This window comes from Pempheris klunzingeri, chromosome 8 (genome assembly GCF_042242105.1).
Source record: "Pempheris klunzingeri isolate RE-2024b chromosome 8, fPemKlu1.hap1, whole genome shotgun sequence".
Classification (NCBI taxonomy): domain Eukaryota; kingdom Metazoa; phylum Chordata; class Actinopteri; order Acropomatiformes; family Pempheridae; genus Pempheris; species Pempheris klunzingeri.
The window spans coordinates 21,239,581-21,264,508 of record NC_092019.1 but is presented as its reverse complement, the minus strand read 5'-3'; the positions used below and the strand labels follow the sequence as shown (position 1 = coordinate 21,264,508).

Sequence of the window (24,928 nt, the reverse complement as noted above, 5' to 3'; positions counted from 1 at the left end):
GATTGTCAGATGCAATGGTTCACCAAGCTTGCCAGGAGCCTAAGGACATTTTCTGATGTCCTAATTTTATCAAAATACCACTAAAGGAAATGCATGCAGCATAAGAGCAACTACAAGGAAAACGTGCTAGCTGAAGTCAGTATTATTCTCATCATTTATATCCAAACTAAAGCCACATTTGCTTCTTTTTAGTGGGAAAAAAGATGTTTCCTAGGAGCAGGAGCAGTTTTACAGTTGAATTGTATATTTTATGTTAGTATTGTGCATTTTGCATAGTTTGTAGGAATACTCCACAGGCTAAGCTTTGTTTTCAATTTGTTGTAGATCTTTTCATTCTCATAAATTAGATTAATCATGTGCTTTTCCCTTTCTAATGTCTCTGGGTCGGTGTTTTAACCTCTTTTGTCTTTGGCTCAGTGCTTAGCTACTAACTGGTCAATCTTATTTTCCTTCCTGGGATTTTGGTTTATTATGAACGTTCTCACCAGATATCCGACAAGGTGACAGGTCGAAGTACTTATCTTTAGATGTCTAACTAAGTTTCACAACTTACTTGGTGCACACAAGTAATATAAACACCTGGTCAACCACAAAACCCCCGTGGTGGTTTTGTTTTACGCTAAACCTTTAATTCACGTCCTGAGTCACACTTTTGTCCACTTGAGTGATCTCTGTTCCATGCATTGCTCCAACGAATCAGAATCAGCCAAATATGTGTTTTGTGAGTATGAAAATAATAATCGGGCCAAATAATCTGTTCTTATAGGTTGTAATCTTCAGTACATTGGTCAGTTATTTTGTAATAACTGCCTTGAAGGCAAAGCTGCATTATCCAACTTCTTCTTGTAGAATTCTTGTACTATTTGATGTCTGCTGTATAGAAAGGTGCAAACAGTAGCATAAGGAAAAAGACACGGGGAGAGACACACATGCGCACACGGGGAGTTTTGTGTTGTTTGTAATTACATTACAGTATCACCAGATGAAGTCACACTGTAAAACAGCTTCTTAGATTAATCGGTTCAGGCCTGTCTATCATCCAGAGCTCGACACATAGTGACAGCCACCCTAAACTTGTTAGCAGTAAAACGAGGACAGACAGACAAGGACAGACAGGCAAGGACATCATTACAGTAGCACAGATATGACAGAATCAGCAGCAGGTTTCAGTCTGTCTCCTTCTACCAGGGAGCTCAGACAATAGCCGCTGCTCATTGTGATCACAGAATTAGTTCTTTCTGCAGGAAGGACAAGACAACACAACGACTGAATTCTCCACTTTTATTTAGATTTCAACTAATCTGTTTAGCAAGGCAGAAACAACAGACTTTAAACCTCTGTGCCAAATGAACAAAGCACATTGATTGAAATGCATTTTGACCATATGACATTAAAACAAACAGTGAGCTTCTGATGCAGATCCCAACAGTTGCTCCACAGACAAACTGGCCAATTCTAGTGGGCAGAGCCAATTATCCCAACAAGAGGAGCCCCAGAGTGTTTCCACCAATACTGGGCTTTGGCCATACTTTTGCTCAAGCTGTTGCACGAAGCTTGAATAACTAGTTGGCACTGACGTAGCCAGTTAGCATTCCTGTTTCTGACTAGATGTTGGCTACATCTTTTCTTTGGTATTTCTCTGTTGGTGGCAGAACATCATGGATATTGCTGTATTCTAAGGATTTTCTGCTTGGTCAATACTTAATGACTTTTAAGTTGTGGTCAAGTATTTGTCCTCTGCCGGGACCTTTTCTCATTTAAGAGAGGGTGATGAACAGAGACTAATGATGACTTTAAGATTGGACTGTGTTCCCTCATGTCACCTCCCAAATTTTATTACCTCTTTTGACCTCACTCCTCCTCCTCCTCCTCCTCTTTTACTCTCAGTCAATGCTATTTCGTCTATCTCCATATCAGTTATTGTCTGGCTCAGCTCCTCTCTGCCATCATCAGGAAATTCACTAGATTAGGGTGCGATAGAACCACACAATGGGAACAGACTACTCTGATCATTTTACGGAAACCCACTGACCTTTATGGCTGTCGTCTGCTTTCTTTCATTCTCTTTGCACAAGTCCAGCCTTGGTATTTGTTCTCTACGTTCATGTTATTGCTGTTTTATTGGTTTCAGAAAGGTAAAAAATGAGTTTGAAGGAGACATATTATGCTAATTTTCAGGTTCATAACTGTATTTAGGGGTCCTACTATAACTTGCTGTAATGTTCACACATTATTTTCTCATACTGTGCATACAAGGTACTGCCCTTTTTGCCCTCTTTCTGAACACTCCTTTTTATCTCCTGTCTCTTCCCGAAAGGCCAAGTGTGCTCTGATTGGTCAGCTCCCTGAACAGGCACCGCCCAGTGACTCACAGATGACAGAGACTCAACCCTGCCGTCTCTGAAGTTCTGTTAACCAAAGCAACATGCTAACGCTGAACAAACCTGTTAATCAGATGATGAACATTTTGTTCTTCGCAGCAGTGTTGTTAGAAAGTCTGTCTCATTGAGCATGCAGATTGATACCTGGGATTGGATTAGATTGATTAATCAATTGACAGAAAATTAATTTGCAGTCATATCAATGATTGCAGAATTGTTTGATTGACTGCAGAAAAAGTAATTCCATTGGTTTCTATCAGAAGATGATCTCAAATTAAATATCTTTGGGTTTTGGGCTGCTGGTCTGACAGAACAAGTAATTTGATTATATCAACTTGGGATTTGGGCAATTGGGATTTGACATTTTTTGGACCAAATGTTGTCGTTCAATCGAGAATCTAATCAGGAGATTAATTCAAATGAAGATGCTTTAGTTGCTGTCTTCACTGGTTTTATTGCTGTTGCTTTTTTGATGTTACGTGCGTTTTTTTCGAAGCTGTACTCGTGCACAATAAAGAATTTTCTGCTTGATGACACAGAATGGTTTAGCCTGTAGGCAGCAGTACAGGTGCACCATGGGATTTAAAGTCGTTATTCTTGCTACAATTTCAGTAGACAAAATCTCACCATGTGTTTTATTAAATTGTTAGTCTGCCATGTATTATTGCCCTGCAGGCTGACTTTTCTGCTGTCAGCACAACGGGACGTTAAAAGTATTGCAGGTAACTTAGTTGCATCCTCTGTGCTGTCACACTTAATGATCTAGTTCTGAGGTTGAAGTGTGCACTTCTCTCTCAGTGAAATCTCTTCTATTGTGATTTTATAGTTCCCTCCTCAGTATAACTAGTATAACTGCACTACAAACAACTCCTGATATACCCCAGTGAAATTCTCCTGAGCCAAACCAAGATGGCAAAGTGACTGGATAATTAGAACAATCAGGACTATTATTCCACCTCTCAGGTGAGACTTAAATGAGTGTGAACTCTCGTGGGGGTGTCATTTTGAGAGACTAAAGAAAGGAGCTGTGTTTTTGTGCAAACATGATTCCCCACAGGACATATTCTAATGACTTCGGTAATCCCCTGACTTTTCCCCCAGCAGAAAACTCACATTTGTGGTTTTGAGTGAAACGTCTCAACAACAACTCCCATTCACTTAGAGATGACATGGGATAAGCCTTCAATGAGCCCCAGAAGTGAAAGTCAGTTTTCCCAGCATCACAAGGCCAGAATAGATTATAGTATAGATTATAAAACAAAAAAAAAAATGTATCAGATGTAAAAATAGAAACTATACAACAGCATTTAACAGCAATTGACCTCAAGATACTCAGTGTATAGTGTAGAAAATAAAGGCGGTGTAGGTCTAAAGTGTGTCTGTTCTTAGAGTTAGTTATTGTGTTAGTGTATAGTGGAGGCCTATGTAGGTGACAATTATGACTGTAAGCAAAAATACTAGTGTACCAATGCACTGGGGAAACATTTCTGTATAGAATTGTCTTTACAGTCTGCTCATAAAAATGAGCTTTGTTTATGTTTCTATATTCGGAATTGTTTTAGATCAGTATGTTTTGTGTCTTTATGCAGTTAAATTTAATGAAAAAACGTGTTTATATATGTCACAACGTCAATACTTCAATTAATCATTCTGGTTTATTGACTTCTATACTTGTTTAGCTGAGGTTGTACAGATTTTACAGACATGAAGCATTTGAAGATACTCCAAGAAATGACTGTGGTGGAAGTTGTACTTTGTCACATACCTCCTGCAACATCCCAGAAGAGAAAAATACAACCTCCCCCCATATCCCACTGTACGAATGCAGACATCTCTGCTTGAGATCTCAACTTCATTACATTCAAATGAACTTAAGGATAAAGCATTTAAATTTAAAGTGGCTCAAGTGTACTTATATCAGTGCTGTAATAATCCAGATGTAATTGACTTTTTGGTAGACTGAGCACAGATACATTTCTTAGTGTAATTGCCGTTAATATGAAGCTCAACCTCAGAAGGATGCTGGGCTCAAAACTGTACTGAGGGCCAAAGAGTTCAGACAGACAGTTTGCTTGTAGACTTCCACGCAAAGCGCACTCCTTTCACAGGGGAGTGAAAGTTTGTTGAGAGAGTAGACTTGGCAGAGAAACTTCATCAAATCCTCTCAGATTGCCGGCAGCATGTAGTGTGTGTGGAGAGGCACAATACACATGAACAACACCGCTGGAGATGGAGAGAAATGTATTGGCATTGGTTTTTAGCATAATTGTCAAAGAAAAAAATTGTTGACTGAGTTCAACTTTGCATTGGCCTCAGGCAAATGTAAAGTCATGTGTAGGTTGTTATCTAAAAATATTTTCAGCAGCCAAACTTACTCAGAATTTTTACTGATTTTCATGATGCAGTTTTTAACTTGGGACAGTACAAAGTTGTCGAGCCCTCCTCATACATATTTAGTATCTTCAGCTTTTAAATTAGCCTGCTTTTAATGAGTTGTTTAGGATCTGATTTTATGCTGAGTTGTTCTCTAAATGTACTAACATGTTTGAGGACAACATGAAGTGACATCAGTTGGTAACAAGGAGACCTGGAGCAAGGTTGCTGTTTACCTCTGCAGAGCTGTTTTTTGACCCCCAATGACTTCCTGTCTCCGCTAAACGAGACCCAACTTGCTCCCAGTCATGTGGGAGTCTGAGGGAAAACGGTGTCATTTACGGTGCCTGGAGACGCTTCAGTGAGGACGCCGTGCCCCCGAGGTGAGGGCAGGCCGAGCTGACGTTCTGTCTCAGGATGTGGAGGGCAACGGACGTTTTTTGTGGGTGGCTCATCATTACCGATATTTACCAGCATATTTCAGCATTTATAGACTTTGTTACCACACTGAGGACAGAATTTGCTTTCAGAGTTACTGTACAAGTAAGATTTAATGGTGAAACATAGCAATCGATCGAACAACTTCTGCTGTATGGAGCAGTTTACTGTCTTTCAGCTCATTGTTTCAGTTTTACAGCCCACAACTTTACTGTTTTGGTTCACAAACAGCTGTTTTACAAAGTTAGCAGCTAGCTAGTGAAAATAGTGGAGAGTTGGAGAGCAAACCAGAGCAAAAAGGAAAGTGAATATTGGACCAGAAACACGATTCTGAACGAAAGCCAAGAGATGTGTTATTAGGCGACTCTCTGCTAACTCTTTGCCATCATCTTAATAATGTGATAACATGCTAATGTTGTATTCACAGCTTGTGGCACTGCCTTGTAGTGCCCTAAAAATCAGTGAATGCACCACATGACACCTCCAATATATGCACTGAATGTATTTCCAATATGTTTATTTACCGACACCATTCAGCATGTGGACGATATGATGTCATGGTGATGTCTGCGCTTGTGTGTGTAGCCACTTTCTAATGAGCACATTAGTGCTGAAACAAGAAGCTGATGGGCAGAAAATTACTAGGCAAGACTTTTGAAAATTGATCTTTTAAGTCATTTTAACAGCTAAAATGCCAAATGTTTGCTGCTTCCCGAATCTCAAATGTGAGGATTAACTGGTTGTCCATGTTCTACATTGTAAAAGGAATATTTGTGAGTTTTGTATGTGAGGTTGTAACTGACTGATTCTGGGGAATGAGTGACTGGGCCCTTTTACTACTTTCTGAAATCGACTAAAGGGGGAAAAAAACTAGGAGAACCAAAACAACTATAAACTGTTAATGCTCCAGTTTCATTCCAATACCAGTGAAGTTATATGAACAAGTATAATGAAACAGAAATGTTTATAATTCATAAATTAGCTCACTTAATTACCTCATCTACATAACTGAGCGTTTAATATATCAACCTGAATACAGTGGAACATCAGGCAGCTTGTGCCTCATTTGTTTCCCCTAGTGCCACTGAGACAAAGTGAAGGATGTGGCTCAGTCAGCAAGGCCAAATACAGTGGGAGGTATATGATGAGAGACAGCGGCAGGCAGTTACACACATTGAGTCAGGAAGAGGGAAGACACACTGCAGCGAGATGAATAATAATGGCAGAGTGAGAGTGTAGCAAAAGTCCCACGAGGCCTGAACATTATCATACAGGGCTCGGCAGGGAGCTGCTGCATCCCCTGGGAGAGAGCTCAGACCTGTACACAGAATGCTGCTCTCCTGATTTTGTGGGTGGATGTGTGTGTGTGTGTGTGTGTGTATGTATGCGCATTTGTGTCTACAGATGTATAGAGAACATCAAAAGATGAGCTCTGAAAATAGACGGCTGCAGATAGACAAATATTCTTGGATGCTGAGGATACGAGTGGAAAAGATGGAGGGGTGAGGGGCTGGTATGTAATTCAGCTATAATTCATCACCCTGGCACATCTGATTAATTATTCACCAGGCTTTTAATCTACAATTTAATGCATTTAGTGGAGATGTTGATGATATGGAGGAGTGCATTCTATGCATTTTATGTGTACGTGTCTATTTGATGATGTTTAAGGACACGTTAGGCACTGATTAATTACCGGATTTTCAAAGATAAGCGTTATCAAAGAAATAAAAAGTAAATTAGAACTGATGAGATTCTAACCATTAGCCAATAGTTTATCGTAATGCCTCTCTGCTCGGACCATTTAATCAGTGCTTATTGGTCTGAGAAGGGAATAGGTATTCACTGAGGCATCTACCCAGAGCTTATAAAGATGCATCATGGGAATGCAACAAGAGTGGAGCAGTCAAGTGGAAAAAAAATAACTTGATGTATTGCGACTGATAACCATTACCGTCTAATGTCTGTCAGTTAAAATGCTGTTTGCAAAATCAGAAACAGTCACTTTATATTTCAAATTGCAGCCATGAATAAAGGCTTCAGAGAAGAGACACAACTCCCTGATGCTTCGATTGTTGCTGGAAAATTAAAAGGAGCTTATCACTGAAGGCAACACAGTCTCTTTTTGATTAGGTCATTTATTTATGTGGCATTAGGGCGGATCCACAAACAGCACTGAAATGGCAATGATAGTCTTGTGCTAATATACTACAATGATAGATGCCTATTGAAAATGATTAACTTCAAATATGATTGAAAAGGCAAATATCCATGAAGCAAAATGATGCAATGTGTCACCACACTCTGTAGCTGTACAGGCCACTCTGTGTAATCAAACAATTTAATAATATTATGTTGTTATCACTCACTTTTTACAGCTAGATTGTAGTCACCCATCTAAATATTAAGTTGTATAAGCTCATCATTTTTAAGGTCCCTTTTCTTAATTTAATTGGCATGAAGTGAAGAGCTCCCTTTTCCATGAGGGAAGGCTGTTTTAGCATGCTCCAGAGGTTAGCGGTCATTAACGCTAATATCAGAGACTGCTCTCACAGCTTGGACGCTGATCAAGACCGTAATTACTGTAAAATAAAAAAAGAAAAAGCACAACCACAGCTCGGCGTCCTGATCGCAGGTGGGTGGAGACGAGCAGCCTTGGGAAACTCCTCTCAGCAGAGACTGTAGGTAGAGTTGCAAGATCCAATTGGTCCCTGTCATGATTTCTCCATGTTAATTAGCGATGTTAAGTTGAATCACCAGCTCTGCTAGGAGAGGCAATCATCTGCTTAATTTCTATCCTTGGCTCATCGGGTCATTTTTTCTGTCAAATCAGCCTAATTTGGCTTTGAAATTGAGGGGCCAGTCAAAACCTGGATCGTGGCGATGTCTACAGTCATCTGCCCAGTGACAATGATGCTTCTTTATTAGCAGTAAATCATTACATTAGTGTCTGAGCATAACACACCACTGGGCAGCAGGCTAGTCAGCTCCTTGGCACACAGCGGCACGGCGGCCTTGCCAATCAGGCTCATGTCCCAGGCAAATCTGGGCTGAGTCCGACAGCAATCTTTGCCATGGCTGCTGAATACTCATCTACAGAGAAACCAGCATCAAACGCTGTCAGCAACATAGCATGGTGTTGGTGAAGCAGAACACCTACAAGGTACAACAGCGACGTACCCAACGAGTCATTACACTCATTAATTAATTTTCTTTTCTGCCATGTCTCCACCTGCACAACAATTAAACGATGCAGGATGATTTAAATGGTAATTTTCCCTCTAGTGTCGTGCATATCTTTAATACTTGAAGCACAGGTAAATGCAGTATCCAGTTGCGTGTGTAGTTTTTCATTCAAGTGATCTACGTACCCTTTTTGGAAATTATTACATGGGGCACTTTTAGTCCTGTAGTTTGGTTTATTTCACTCTGACTTTTCACAAATGAACCGAGAAGTGTAAACATGGTTAATACAGACTGGCAGCTAACTTATTGATTGGACAGTGCCGGTGATGTCATCCTGCATCATCAGGGCATCATTAGGAACCATGTGGGGAAATCAAATACAGGTGGCAGCTTCTAATATGGACATCTATGACCTCCTGTGTCACAAAGACATAATTAGTTATAAACAGTTTCATTATTATTATACTCCAAATCAGCTGGCTGTTTTTAATGAACTTTATTAACAGGGTGAGTAGGATACAACGGCAGGGAAAATCCCTGCACTCACTTGCTGACACACGTACTTCGTGGTTACCAATACATTTACATAAATACATACATTGCTTGTACAGATCGAATTATCACTTCCTGAACTGTCCATGAACAGCAGATGGATTTATTAGTGGTTTAGTTTTTGAAATTGTGCTAAAATCACATCTCTTTTTCAAGAAGTCTCAGTCCAGTTGTTAGCGCTGCATCAGGGTGCAATTGACAGCATTCACACCACCCCAAGGCAACAATATTAACAGAGAAAAACACACTAGGGTCCATTTAGCTAAACCAAAAAGGTTAGATAAGAAAGCACCCATAAGCTATATGAGGCGGTGAGGGGGATATACAATCAAATCCCTTACAAGTACTTATAGCAGATCTCAACTTGTTTTCCCTTGGCACTGGAGAGGCCTCGTGTCTAATATGTTTGTGCAAATAAGAGGTTGTTTGCATTTTAAGAGCTGCACCGCTGTAATGCAGATTAGTTCTTGCTGTTGAGTGATCGTCCCCCAGAAAGTTTCTTCTTTCACCTTCTACTGCAGCAGGCTGAGAAATGAAGGTAGACAGGAGAAGTTTCATCTTGGTGGCGGCGGTGTTGAGAGCTTCTGTGTTTGTCTGACAACCTCATGTTGTCTCCTAATTAGGTTCTCAGCTTGAGCACCGTGAAGAGAGACAAGAAGAAAAAGAGTAAGAACAGGTGTTATTCACTTCACCTGATTTTTTTTGTCATGCTTGCAGGCGAGCCGTTATGCTTGCTGCACCATGCTTTTAAGTGCCTCCAGGAGCAGCAGCACACTTAAATTTAACTCTGTACTGCAGCATTTAGTGTCTTAGTGGGAAAGGAATACTCTTGCGGTGGTTTTTCCTTTTAGGGAGCTTGTAGATGAGATTTAAGGAATCTCTTATGATTTCCGTATGGTTCATCTATCATTAATTACAACGAAATGTAAACCTATAATGTGCAGTGATACGATAAACCTAAGCTACAGAAATAGCCAAGCAATAGCACATTGAATGAAACTGAATGATTCATGTTGACATTTCACATAATTGTCTTTGATCTGTTCTACATAGATTTTTTTCTTTCTTTTCATCATGAATAACACTTTGTGCTTTCAGCTGGATGGAAATATCCTTTTTCCCCCCATATATATCAATGATTCTGTGGCAGTGATTAAGCAATCAGTGAAACTGAAATGAAATAATGGATTTTAGTTTTTTCCCTTTTGTCATAACTTGATTAAAGTTATGGAAGGAAAATTTGATATTATGATATTACATTTACCCGAATAAGCCAAATGCGTTCAATTATCAGCTGCACACTCCCAATAGCTTTGAAAAGTTGGGCTTGGACAGTGATTAAAACAAAGCAGTTTACTTCTGTTTTAGACAAATTAAGTATTTGGGTGGAGAAAGCAATTATGGCATGACTAGTTCTATAGTAAGTCTTCAAACCAATCCAGTCTACTGTGCATTCATTCAGCTTCACCCTCTGCAACTTAAAATGAACGCATTTGTATTTTTCAGATGAAAACAGCCTCTCAAAGGACTTGAAATAGTTTTTAATTTTCTGTTGTGATATCCTGCTTATGATGTGATGATTGAATCGATTAATGTCAGTGCGAGTTTGAGTTGAATTGTTTTGTGTGCTTCTTCAGAGCCCCGGTCGTGCTTTTTTAGATGATTTAATGGAGATGCGAATCTGAACGGTTGCCCCATTTGCACAAAACAATGTGTTAGTTGTTCCTGAAAAATACATCATATTCAAATACAGAAGTCAACAAAACGCTTTTTAATAGAAATTGTGGCTGCAGGCTTTTTTTTTTATATTGAAAAGCACTTTGTTGGATCTTTAAATACTTCATTGGTGTGAGTAGAAGTTTTATACAAAGCTCGCTGAGTGATTTATTGGGGCTGTACTTGGAAGTAAAAGTCTGATTATCAAAACCTTTGTCAGCATTACTTGTTCTCCCTCACTGTCCCACCTGCTTGTCTTGCTGAGTGCCACTATCACTGGTGATAAATAGACCCTCCATTCCTAATCACTGCCATCGTGGTGCCATTACTGAAGGGGCCACTCATTTCAGGGTTGGCGAGACAGCTCAGCTCGGCCGCCCTGCCAGAGGCATCGGTGCTTTGTCTCAAAAAATGTCACCGGTGTGCTGACTTCAGGGATGGAGCCAGCACCGAGGTTGTACAGCCCTGCTGTTATCACCTAATATATAGAGTTACATAACAGATGACAAGAGCAGTGCATTTTAAAGGAATAGTTCAACATAGTTTGGAAGAGGAAAAAAAAAGAAAAGAAAGAAAAACATGTTTCGGTTTCTTGCCAAGAATTACATGAGAAAATGAATACCTCTTTCATTTCTGTATGGGGAATACGGACTGCAAAGAAGAGGAACAGCTAGCTTGGTGCTTTCCAAAGATGACAAAATTGACATACTGGCACCTCTAAAGGTCGCTGGCTAACACATTATATCATCATTAAAAAGGAAGTGCCAAAGCGGCCATCTTCATGCTAAGCTAAGCTAACTGGCTGCTGGCTCCAACTTAAAATGTACTGAACAGACACAAGAGAGGTATTGATCTTCTCGTTGATCTCTCAGTCAGCATATTTTCAAACTTTGCCCAACTATTCCTTTGAATAAAACAATTTGTCAAAATTTCCTTGATGCTAAGATATTTTCTTCATAATAGTGCCAACAGTAGCATCTAATATGTAGATTAAGAGACAAACACATTTGATGAATGTTGTAGCCAAGTATTGATTTACATTAAGTGCATAATAGCACACGATGGGATATCAGTATTTTACAAAGAAGATATATACTGAGCAAAATGGTACAACTGAACAGATGCCAGCGACTCCCTATCACTATGCTGTTCCTCAAAGTGGAGCTAATTGCCCTCTCTGGCACCCAATTACAGTTTCCGTATTATCCACACTTGAGATAGCAATTTCCTTCTCAATGGATCTCCAAGTCCCTGAGTAGCAGTCGGCTTCAACCTTCAGCTAGCATAAAAGCCAATAATTATGGTGACATATGAAGACGCATGCAGTCTTACCTCTTATTTCACATTTCATTTAGAAAAGAAGTAGGCCAAATACGGTAAATGTTGGCAAACAGAGACGGCAACTTAGATCAGCTGCTCTCCTCGTAAGGCTTCATAGTTGCAGCATGAAAATATTAGATATTTCTGCCGAAGTAGAGAAAACTATTTCTACGTCTGTGGTACATGAAGGGCTCTGAATAAATAGTTATCTTGTGCTATTTTTTTTGCCCAAGGACTAGATTTTCATTTACATTTGCATCATGAGAAGAAGTTTATAAATTTTATAGAATTAGAAAAGGAAAGTTAGTTCTTTTTGTTTATTTTCAGAAGTCATTATATACAATTGAGTTACTGCTTTTCAACAATAAAGTAGGGCCAATATGGACCACCATGAACAAATAGAGGCTGGACAAACCACCAACTTTTCCATCTCAGCCAAGCATGAAAACTTTTTTGCGATATTTTCACTTTCACGATTTGCCCTTTTTAAGAGAAATACCGATTTTATTGATTCAGTTTTGAATCGCTTTTACTTGCCATTTCTTTTAACCATTCTTAAGTTACCGTCTGGTCCGGTAAATAAAGATCCCAGCCACCATTTGAGAATTTATGGCAAAAATAATTGCTCTGTATTAATGATAAGGGATTTCACTGTAATAACTCAAAAAAGATCTCAACACAGAGCAGTGTTAAGGTTAGATTTCAAAGTGGTAAAAAGAAGAGGAGCAGCAGATGACATTTGAAAATGTACAGAAAAGGGGCTTGAATAAAATTCTACCTAAGCCAGTGAGCTTACTCTCCATTAATCGATATTGCCCTGCAGTTGTATGAGACAAAAGAGGAAACAAAACACTGGGGAACACAATTACATGGCTTTGACTTTCTGCCTTGACTTTTTCAGACAGGCCTGGCTGTACTCCTTGATTGCTTTGGAGAGGGAATCTCCATCACAGTGGGTGTACAAAGACACAAAGGGCAGCATGGGAGCTTGGTGGGTGGAGAGACTGCCTCATAAGCACAAGTTCACCAGTCTTCAAACAGTGGCTAACGTGTCCAGTAACAGCTCAATAACGTATCACTGAACACCCTTAAAAAGGCGCTGAACAATTATTTAAAATCAAAATAACAGTTCGCTAATGTAAAAATGTGTAAAATGAGAGCAACAATGAGTGAGTCCTTTCTTAGATGATAAGGATCTATATTACCGGCCATCCTTCTGAACTATACTGTATTTTAAGGGTAGTGCTCAGACAGCGAGGATGGTGCCAATACATTGATATAGATGCTCTGATGTTGGCAGCTGATGCTGAACCTGCATTATTCTATTGGCTTGTTGTCATTTTTGCTTTATACTGTCACAGACTTATGAATACACCACGATTTCCTAATGAGGGATAATAAGTTTAATCAATCAATCAATCAGTCGATTAGTCAGTCAGCAGAGGCTTTGTAGTTCTGTTACATCATCTCCTAGCAACCACATCCGCAGTTGGCATGGAGATGGACTGCAGAATTACCCTTGTGTAAATATTACCAACATACTATGAAACTGTGTCCTATAACAGCATGCGAGCTTCCTTCGATTGCATCACTTAACATTGGATGCTGTCTGTCCACGCTGAGTCCTTCAAATATATACGCTACTGCTATCATGTAAACAAACCACTTACCTATCAGCTGTGCACTGGATACCAGACTGAGGATATAACCACGTTTGTACTTTTTAAACTGAAAACAAGTTTTATATTGAGATATTTAGACGTGTCTTTACTGGAAATGACACAATCCAGCCTACAGCAGCATGTTGTTATTATTGATATCAGCTCTCTGTGATCTCCCTCCAGCCAAATGCTCAACTTATTCAGGTTTCTGTAGTGAAATGAGGAGCTGTCGTACGGATAACTCCTCATTTCTACCTCACTAATCAGCTGTTCCTCATCCAGTACAGCACTTTCAACGAGACAGAAACAGAAACCGTGCGTCCCATAAAAGTTCCGCTCAAAACAGTGTACTGTGTCATGCCGCATTGCGCTGCTGACTCTTAGGACAATAGAGATAGAGAGACAATAGAGAACAAGGCATTCTTCTTAAATGTAGTGAGTGAAAGGATACGTTTTTTCAATATTTTTCTTATTGTCAACAAATTCCATTTAAGTTAGCAGTTAGCACCTCTGGTTCTTGTGGAAACATGTCAGATTGGCTGCTAATGATGCTCATCCTTTACATCTCTAACCTGTTTCATGAACACAATTACTTTTATGTTGTTTTTTTGCCTTTCAAATTTAAAGCAGAGTGCCACGACTGACACGACTTGTGTGTTGACTGAAAACAATGCTGAGTGAACACATACGTCAGTCGCAGCGATATGTTAAGGCGAGGTATCATCCCCTCCACCCCACTGGGGGGACCCAGTGAGAAGCCAATGTCAGGCTACTCACGACGTCTTCAATGTGTCACATCACCTGATGTTAAATTTTGTTATCACGCCCATGAATCACAGAGACTTCACAGCTTGTTGCGTGTCATGTGAAATACAGTGTTCATCTACACATCTGGGCTCTCAATGGGCAATTCAACTACCGGCTATCTAACTTACTAAATACATTTACACTAAAGAGCAAACAACCTAAGCAAGACCAGCTCTTTATGATGACTCCAGCGTGTTGTTATTTTCCATGAACAGCACTGTGCTGCTCTACCGCTGACTGGGGCCTCGGCTAAATGTGACATTTGACAATTTGATCTCTCTCTTGGTTCAACAGAACGGTGAGGCATCACTCTTTGAGGTGAACATCCGTTACGTAGGCGGCTTGCTGTCGGCGTACTACCTGACAGGAGAGGAGGTAAGATTAATAGATGTCTGTTATCCCTCTACTCTAGTGAGATCTGCTGCTTCCTTCATCTCCAACCAGCCCTGCAGTTTGAATGATGAACAGGCTGCCTCTGTGACTGCGTGTGTGTGTGTGTGTGTGTGTGTGTGTGTGTGTGGTATTTTGTCGCCACAGTACCCACATTTGACGTTGCAGGTTTTCCAACCAAAACAATATTGTTTGCTTATACTGTATAGATGGGGCACATTGCTTCGGACTTTCTTTACATTATTATATTGATGTTCCATACTCGTGTTTCCAACTGCAACAAGTGTGTTTCCACCACAGCCAACCGCTATGCCAAAATCCTTGAAAAACTAAGTCAGCATAATTAAAGGTTGTGGTCATAACACAGGATTGTTAAATTATCCCAAATCACATTATTTTTCTCATGCTGTGCACACTGCTCTTCCCCCCTCTTTCTGAAAGTTTCGTTGTGTGGATTTTTGCAGTCAACAACGGCACAATTTGCATTCTTTGCTCATTCCTTTAACGTCCTGCCATCAGAGTTAGCCTTACCCACCTATAACGACGGTGGACAGCGAGGTGAATTCAGGTTTTCAGTGGGTGTGACCTGTGTGGGGGCTGGAGGAGGTCACATGATCAATACATCCCCTGCATGTGACGTCACAGGCATGACCAAATCTAAACGGGGGGCGCTTTCACACTCATTCACTAAAAGATGGAGAAAAAGAGAGATGGCAGTCTTTTCTCATTGTCTGAATGTATTAAAGCAACAATACTCAGAGGCTTGGGAAGAAAGCACAGAAGCAGAAGGTCATTTTGTTGGATTTGAGAGGCAAAATGAATGAGAATCGCTTTTCTCTGCTTGATGAACCACCACACTTGTGTCCTTGACGCAGCCACAGTTACTTTAGTGAAGCTGCACAGCGGCCAAGTGTAAAGGCCTGTGGTTACGATGGACAGCTACCAGGTGTGAAGCTGTGAAACTTTATGAGTGTGAAGCACGGCCTTGCCAGAAAAGAAGTATGAATGCCCTGTAAACCTTGGCTGGATAAATAAAGGTTTAAAAATTGCCTTGGACAAGCACACAGCACAAATGGTCCAGTTCATTATCGGTGCACTGTAAAGTCACTGGAGGTCAAGGTGTCACCGTAATGAGCATCTGCCTGTAGCAGCCTCCTGGAGCATACACACACACACACACACACACACACACACACACACACACACACACACTGTGCACTGCAGTTGTACTGTTCTGAACGCCACTCTATCGAAGAGGCTAAAATCTGTGCAGAAGCAGAATTAATGCAGAGAGGATCCAGTGACATATGAACACTCTAGTTGGTTTAATGGACATTGATTTGCAGGCCGAGCGAGTTGAGGGGAGAGCAGCATAAAATTGTCCACTGCTGGATGAGTGAAATATGAATACATTGCTGTAGCAGAATATATTGTTGAATCCATTATTCCACATTTGCGTGCCATTAATGCCATGCAGAAAATGTTCTTCTATTCTATTCACTGATCCATGGAAATTTCTATATACGGCATCGATAATGACATTTTGTAATAGGAGTGTGTGTGGGGGAGTGTGCAAAGAGAGTATTATCCATGAAGTTTGCTGTTATCTCACTGTGTCTCACAAGGACATTTGTGCCAAGAAGTCTGGGTGAAGAAACCCTGTAAAAAGAAAGAGACACCGCGCAACAGCTTCCTTTCAACACCTTTATATCTTTCAGCATGCTGTCACACTTAGTTTGGTTAATTTGTCCTGGACCAAGGGAAGAAATATTCATGCATTGTTGCCTTTTAGTTGTGGTCCGGTTTGTGTTCATACTGACCTCTTGCAAAAGAACCAAGAGAAGTAAGTATGAAGTCATATGAACTGACGGGTAACACATTCAGTGGACAGGATAATAATGCCAGAGTCTGACAATAAAATAATAAGAAATAACCGATTGTTTGTCGTGACAAGAGCTGAACTTTATACATGAGAAACGGTGACTAACAAGACGGAAGAGGATGAGAAAGATGCTTTTGCGATGTAACAATACATAGTTGTGAGGTTGCTCTGCTTTCACTCATCTTTGAACTCACTTTTTAATATATAATAAGAAATGAAAAAACACGTAGAGCCATGAATATAGGCAGCACACTGGTTGCCCATTAGGAGATGAACCGATCACAATTACACGTTGGGGTTACAGTAGTTTAGCATTTGAAGTCATACCAGAGTTTGATTCACAGCTTTCACACCAACCAAAAACAAACCAAACCAAACATGAAAACATGAACGTTTACGTTTGAACTGAATCCAGCAGGTGAAAGTACCCGTTATCACCTTTGTTTATTTATTTATTTATTCAGTTTGCCCTCATGTTCTTCCTGTCACTATACTGAAGACAGTGTCGTCTTTGAGATTAGTATTTTCATTCATCTCTGTTGCTCACTAAGTTTTGTTCAAACAGTCCTGCAATCCTTTCCCTACATTCTTTTCTTTGGTTTGGACTTCGCATCAACACAACACAATCTTTCTTATGAGATGAAGCACACCGTCTCAGTTTCCTGATGGACGTATCAATACCCCTTGCCCCAGCATGGTTATCCATCACATGGCTCACTTGTGTGCCTTCTGTGAAGGGTCCCTGAGAGCGAGATTTATAGCTACCTGATCCCCCTCCCCTCGATTAGTGCCTTCTCCTAGGAGTCTCCTGTTCCATCCGAATGATAAAACCGACAGATTGAAGGTCTGTCGCTGCTGCAGACTTAAATCACCCGAGATACAGTGTGGGAGACTATTACGAGATTGTGGATCCAGTTTGACCAGAGGACATTGGGCAGCTGGTGCCGCTGTAAATGATTGCTGCGGAGCTGGTGATGATTACGGCTCCTTGGGGGATGCAGTTTGCTGGTGAAGTGCTTGGAGCAGAATAGGAGCAGCACCTGACCATTAATAACCTCCTGTTGTTTTTGACCGTTTGTGTGTGCTGTTTATATGCGTGTGTTTTCTCGGGGCCCCCCGGAAGGATCATGGTTAGTCTTTATGGAACCAGTCTCCAGGTTAAACGTCTTGTTCAAACAGGTCTGGCTGCCGCCGCCCCTGCTTCTTTTGCCGCTCTGTCATCACTCACCGTCACACACTCCTGGCCAGGCCAAATGGCTCCCACAGCAGTGGCAATTACCGTATTGCAGGTGTTGAATGTACATGTCCCGTCTGTGTCGATCCTATCTCTATGGCTATCTGTCTATACCGTAGGGCTGCATTTACCGATTTCTCTGTCGATTGCTGTTGAAATAATTGTTTAATGGTTTAGTCTATAAAAAGTCAGAAAATAATTAATCGCAGACCATCAGTAGTTGGTTTCAGATCAACATTTTGTTGCCAATGGCAACCGCCACAGCCACAGCTCTATAGCAGTTGCATTTCAGGACGCTCTCGGACAGCGAGCGTTTCTGTATTTTGAATCTGCAGCAGCAGGGTGCAGCACTGCCATTTCGGCTTCAGGCTATATAACAAGAAAATCAAGTAAAAATTCAAATCTGAGACATAAATACATAAAACAGTTAAGTTAACATATGGAAATAGTGCTGTTCTTTGACTGGTTCATTTCTGGCATGAGGGATAGTGTAACTAATTTAACATGTAGTCGATACTCTGGTGAGCCCAATTTTCTTGTTACTGTAACTGTGGAGCTAATTGCAGGCTAGCCAAGTGGCCACAGGCTAGTCTCTCTAGTGCTAACTGACAGCTAGCATGCACAGTTTAAGACATTTTTGAACTACTGACTCGTGTCTCATGACAGCAGTTTATAATGTGGCATAAAAGATTGAAATAAAACTGGGCAGTCACAACAAAAAGTGCTTCGTCAAATCTTAAGTCATATATTATATAAAATATCATAAACTGTGCGTTCATGCATTTTTCATCTCCGCGTCACTATAGAAGCTGCGGTAGGCAATTTATTAAAGCATTTTTATTTCTATTTGTTGATGCCTGTCTGTGCAGTGCGTGTTGATGTGCTCTGGCTTTGCAGGGAGGCCTGAAGGGAGGGCCTGGGATGTTTTTCAGTTGGATACTTTCAAAATCTTGCTACTTTGCTTTTGCTGTTTTCCAAAGTTGCCTACCCCAACTTTAAGCTCCTGTGCGTTTATCATAGGAACATCAAATTTGAATTAATTTTTGTGCAGTTGTTGCATTCACCTCCACGTGTACATGTGCATTAGCATGTGTTGTCTTTTCAGGTGCTTGTGCATATTCAATGTGCCCTTTTCTTCACCTCCATATAAGAAAATACGTGTTTGTATGTCAATTCGACCTCAATTTCTCCACTGCATGCGTATGTGCTCTCCTGTGCGCGTGTGGAGTTTGTTTCATTTGTCAGTGTCCATTTATGTGCATATAAATGTGTGTGGTGGTGAGACCTTGTTGTCTCCTCTCCTTCCCTTAGCAGGAACAGTGAACAGTGAAGGGGAAAAGGGAGGGAGAGGGAATGAATTCAATCAGCCTTGTGTGAAAATTGCCCGAAGGCTGAGCTGAAGCAGCAGGGTGAGAGGGAGGCAGCAGCCGGCAGAGGAGAAGAAAGACGTGTGTTCATATGCTCATCAGCAAGAGGAAAGAGGACATGAGGGGTGAGGGGGGGATCAGCAGAGGTGAGGAAGAGAGAAAAGGTGCATTCATGTATTCTGCATGTGCAGCAAATGCGCGCGTGCATGAGAAGGTGATAGAGAGAGGAAGAGGGAGACGGGGGGGGAGTATAAAAGATTGAAAGAAAGGTACGATGTCATATGTAGTATTCTTAGGAGGGGACAAAGTATTCAAATCCCCTACGTACTGTGCTGTTCACTCACACAATATGAGCAGGGCTACTTTTTTAGAAGGCACCATTTGGGATACAGAGCACAGGCGAAATTTACAAAATAAAATGTATTTATCATGTTACAGTATTATGCATTAGATTTCCATTTAATTTCATTTGTAGAAAACACAAAATGACACCCAAAAACAGGTCAGTTGACTTAATTTGTTCAGTTAAAATACACTTGAAAGTGAAACAAACTCTATTTACTTACAGCTCAGTAGTTAATGTGCTCATAGATATTTGATTGGATATTGTGAAATAGTATTATGTCTAATAGGTGAACCACCTCCCCAATCCTTCAACTTCAACTATTAGTTTTTGTCCAGCAGTCCAGTTTTCTGGTTGTAGTACAAACATGTTGTCTGCCAAATTTAGTGGAATGGCAGTTATAGTTATTTAGTCAACAACTTTCATAATATGGGGCAGCTGTGGCTCAGCAGGTAGAGCGGCCATAGCGAGTCTGGACTGATGGTTTGATCCCTGGCTCCTCACGTCCACATGTCAACGAGTCCTCGGGCAAAACTCTAAACCCCAAATTGCTTCCGATGGGTTGGGCAGTGCCGTGCGTGGTAGCTCGCTGCCATCCGTGAGTGATTGTGTGTGTGAATGAGAGAGAGATATGCAATAAGAGTGGAAAGTAAGACTAAAAATACAGAGGGAAAAAAAACTGCATTTATAGCAAACTTGGTCAAAAAATGTTGATAGGTCCTTTTATGATGACAGAGTTCCCGGGTACTCACTGCTGGTTGTTTGGCCAGTGACAATCCATCAGCCAGGTGCAATTTTGAAAGTATTTTTCTCTACATCTCATGGAGTTTTCAACTGCAGTTCACCTGTTGTTTAGAGGAGTTGGATCCTGCAGCAGGTGATGATCGACAGCTGCCAGTTCCTCTGAATATGATAGACAGGCAGGCGCACATACACATCTTTTATTTATACATATACACAGCATGAGCCTCCAACTCTAAAGGTATACAGAATATGAAGCAAGAGTTAGGCTGTTGTTTAGATTGTCATCTGAACCGAGGGAATTAATTAATTGTCCAACTTATATTTTAATGGCCATGGCACATTAAGTGGAAATGGAGGAATTTTATGTTTTGAATTCCAATTTTTCTGCAGAAGGGCCCCCAGACTCCCCATGTAATTGGCCCTCTCCCACGTGTGACTGACTATTTCTGCCTATGAAAGATGCACAGACACTGAGAAGAAGGAAGACAGACAGATGGGGAGGAGAGCCAGCAGAAGAGAGAGGAAAGGCAAATAGGCAAAGAGGGAAAGCAAGCAAGACAAAGTAAGTAGAAGAAAGAAAATGCAAAGCCAGAGGAGTAGACTGGGGGAAAAAAATGATAATGATGGCATGAAGGAGGGGGGGCGTGAAGATAGGAAGGACAGAAGGAAGCTAAAGAGAGAGAGAGAGAGAGGGGCACTGTGGGGAGAGACGGGTGTATTTTTCCCGCTGTAAGCAGGTGAGGATTAGGAGGCATCATTACAATCGTTGGTAGCAGCCACATTAAGAACCTCATTTTACTCCGCAAAAGCATGTCCAACTAAAAAAAAAATAAAGGTCAAAGCACACATTCTAAAAATACATTTTCCGCTAGACTACACGCAGGTACTCATATCAATACATGTGTTCAGTGAGAATTGAAATTCTCACTTCTCTTATTCTGGAAAGCGCTTATTTCTATTCTGGGTCAATCGCACACATTCATGCCTATAAAAGATTAGAGCTCTGCCGTCCGCCTCGTGGTCTCTGGGATAACGGAAGTGTTCACGAACGTTAGGCGAGCTAGAGCCATGAATCTAACCTTTACTTCTTTGGAGCACAACAGCTGAACACTAAAGTGCTGTGACATTCCAGGTTTGCTTTCTGTCCACTTACAAAGTTCATAAACTTTAATCTTTGTTCGTGGCCTGTAGGTGTCTTTTTTTCAAAACCTGGTGGCATCATATGAATACCACAGTTTTAGATGCTTCTTTGTTAGGGAACTTGGTGGGTGAGGGGTAACGAGTTCACACCAGTCCATGTTGTTTTCCTTCTAATTTGGGTGACCCACTTCTGTCTCCAAATAAGGTTTCATTTTGGGTCATAACACAGGAGAGCGCTCACACACAGACAATGTAAATGTCACACATTGAGGAAAAGGCAGTACTTCTTGAGATCCTCTCAGAGATGACAGTTTCTTGACTCGTCTCTGTTGGGATGTTATTATGTCAGAGCATCATTAAGTACTGAGGGAAACTCGGTCGTCATGTTAGTTTGCGGTGCGTGCTGCATGCATTAACAGAGGGGCCGAGTTTGTTCTTAGACTCAATGATTTGACCTTTACTCGCCTGCTTGAGAGGATCACACAGAGCAAATCAGTATTCATAGCACAGCTAATGTCGACCAATGTGCCTTAAGACTCAATCACGACCTGATAGGCGGGAAAATTGTGGAAAAAAATGATGTGCATCTGTACATGTGCCTGCGTGCCTGTGTTTGTCTCTTTTTATCTCTGCGTCTCTCATTCCTACAGCGCCTCCAGAAACATTTCCAACTCCCCTGGCGTTTTCTGCAGCGATGCAGCTGAATTCAAATTGGGTTATACTGAGATTTTGTAATATTTTTTTTTATAATTTACATGTTTATATTAACATAAACCAGCATGCTTGAAATATTTTTGAAATTTTTATGAAATTGATATATTGAAATTTCAAATAAATATTCAACCCTCCGGTCTGCATTTGCATTATAATGCATGCCAGGGCTTGTGTACAAGCGAAATTGTATTTCTGTTGAGAACACCCAAGCTTTTTTCTTGCCCATGCCTGTTTGACTTGCTAAAAACTATTCACTTGACTACACCGAAGTGGGAGGAGTGGCACAGAGAGGCTGCAGTGTTGCTGTTTTGGTGTCCAGGATTATATCCTGTATCCTGGACTGGTGCTTGTGCTCCTCCTGCTATCATCACAATCATGCCCTATCCACTTTTCACAAATTTAACAGTCTCCAAGTCAAGGATATGACTTGGAGATACGTTCGTCCTTACATGAACATGTGTTGTTGTGGATTACATTGAGAACAAATAACTGTCCGTATGGACCGTTATTGATACAAAGAGTCGTGGAGGTACTTTCTATTCTATGGATGTTTGAGATGGACGCCATCTTGTCCTACAGTCATCTGACCCTGTGGTTGGTTGTGCGAGTTTTTGCTTACAGTCACCGAGCTGTGTCTTCCATTCAACATTTCACCTGGTACCAGAGCAACATCTAATACCTCCTTTAATCCAATTTAATTTACGGCACTTATTGGTGATTCTGCACCCCTCCACACACACACACACACACACACACACACACTCTGCCTCTAAAGGAACAGAGAACTGATCATTTGCTTGGTCATGACTGATCACCTTCTGGTAATGTTTTCCCAGAATCTGACCTAATTTCCAAGCGCAGTTGTTCCTTTCGCCTCTGGCCACAATTGTATCCAAATGTCAGCTGTCAGGCCATATGTACCTGCACCATGCAGCACTGACCGTGTGGTCTGCGCTGTGTGTCACTGATTCACACACAATGACACCGGAATAATTTCCTTTCACCAGGGTGCAATTATATCTTTTTCATATGTTTTTGTCAGCTAGGTGGGGCTGTATCTTATTTATAGTCAGTATTGTGTTGCTGTGAAGGTATCTGACCTTATTCCCCACGTTGAATTTTGTCTATCTGCTATCTCTTGAGCTTATTCTACAAAATCATTATATCTGTATGTTTTTTTTTTTGTTTTTTTTTTCTGGAATCTGTGACCCAGAAATCAAGCTGTTCAAGTCTGATGGTGGTTCACTTTCCCTGTGTTTGAGTTTAAGCAGCCAGTGACGGCCCTTTGTGTCAGTCCGCTATTACTCATCTCTCTCCCATCAGCAGCCAGCAACAGAGAAATTGTATCATCCTTCCTGCTGTGACTTAGCGTCCCAGTGGAAAGGGTTAGGTTGTAGTGGAGATAGATTTATGCTAGACGATTTTTTTTTTTTTTTTACACAGTATAGTCAGGTACTGTTTATGGGGAGCCATTTGAATAAATTTAAGCCCCAGTGGTGCAGCGACTGCTGATATTCATCACTGTGTGCAAGGAGAGGATCGCGTTTCAGCCGTCCTTTAGGGTGAGACAGGGATATACTCTCTACCCTGCTAGTGCCTTTTCTGACACCCCATCCCCCATCTCACCGACTGCCTCTTACATAAGCAGTGCTGAGAGGCCAAGAAAAATGGGAATATGAAGTCTGGTTGAAGTGGGGGAAATTATAGATGAAGATAATATCGAGTAGCAGCATGGCTTCATGGTTGGCAAACTCAGTCTCTGTTGTTTCACCATTTTGGTTCAGACTGGAATATATTAACGGCTATTTGATGGATTGCCATGAAATTTGGTGCACGCGGGCTGAACGGGAAAACATTATATCCTATAACGTTATACCTAGTCATTATTTTCTTTCACACATCTAAATGTTTGATATATCAGGCTTTATGAATGACAGGAACAGGCATTTCCTTTTAATTGCAAGTCACACTCTTGTCATACTTACTCATGTTTCCTTATCTACCATGAGGTTTGCCCTCTGCAAGTGTTAGCTGATTAAGAAATGCTCTGCTTTGCAGAATGAAAACTGGAATCCATTTACACAAAGTCTGGTAGTTCATATTTTAATTCTAGCATCCCAATAATGAAGTCATGGAAAATAAATTAGTGCAGTAAGTGTAAATGAGCCTGAAATCACTTGCACAGTGCTCATGTATGTGTGTGTTTGGCTGCCTGTGTGTGAGCAGCGGCTGCCTGTGCATTTTGTCTCCTCTTGCTGAAGAGCCGCAAAATGGTCTTGGAAGAAATTTCATTTCCTCAGATCAAACTGGATCATCATAATCGCACAGTAACCTGCCGTGCTCTGTAGTCCCCGCCGCAGGCTTAGCCATGAAAGGAAAGCTCCCTATCCCAAACCCTCATTCTGCTCCGTGTACAAACACCTAATCCCATTTGTGCAGAGTTAAAATAACTGTGCTCTGCTCCACTCTTACACCTTTCGGTTTTATTATGGAATTAAGGGGCACTGGGTGAGAACAACATCTCATAACCGGCAGCTCGCGCATCTTGCATTGTAGCTTGTTTAAATGTTCTATGCATCAGAGCATGCAGCTTATTTAATATTTGTTTGGGTCTTGTACAGTCTGTTAATTATAACACATTCAGTGACTAAATCTGTCACTCAGCAGTAAGCTATCAGCT

At 41.0% G+C, this 24,928-nt stretch overlaps 1 protein-coding gene across 2 annotated transcripts in view; it reads left to right on the top strand.

Moving 5' to 3' along the window:
* The window catches only part of LOC139205369 (mannosyl-oligosaccharide 1,2-alpha-mannosidase IA), a 168,571-nt gene that overhangs the window by 98,894 nt on the left and 44,749 nt on the right, over nt 1-24,928 (top strand). For both annotated transcript variants that reach the window (XM_070835561.1, XM_070835560.1), the window contains exon 4: nt 14,729-14,809. In XM_070835561.1, coding sequence (XP_070691662.1) covers nt 14,729-14,809 — 81 coding nt within the window. The remainder of the gene's footprint in view (nt 1-14,728; nt 14,810-24,928) is intronic.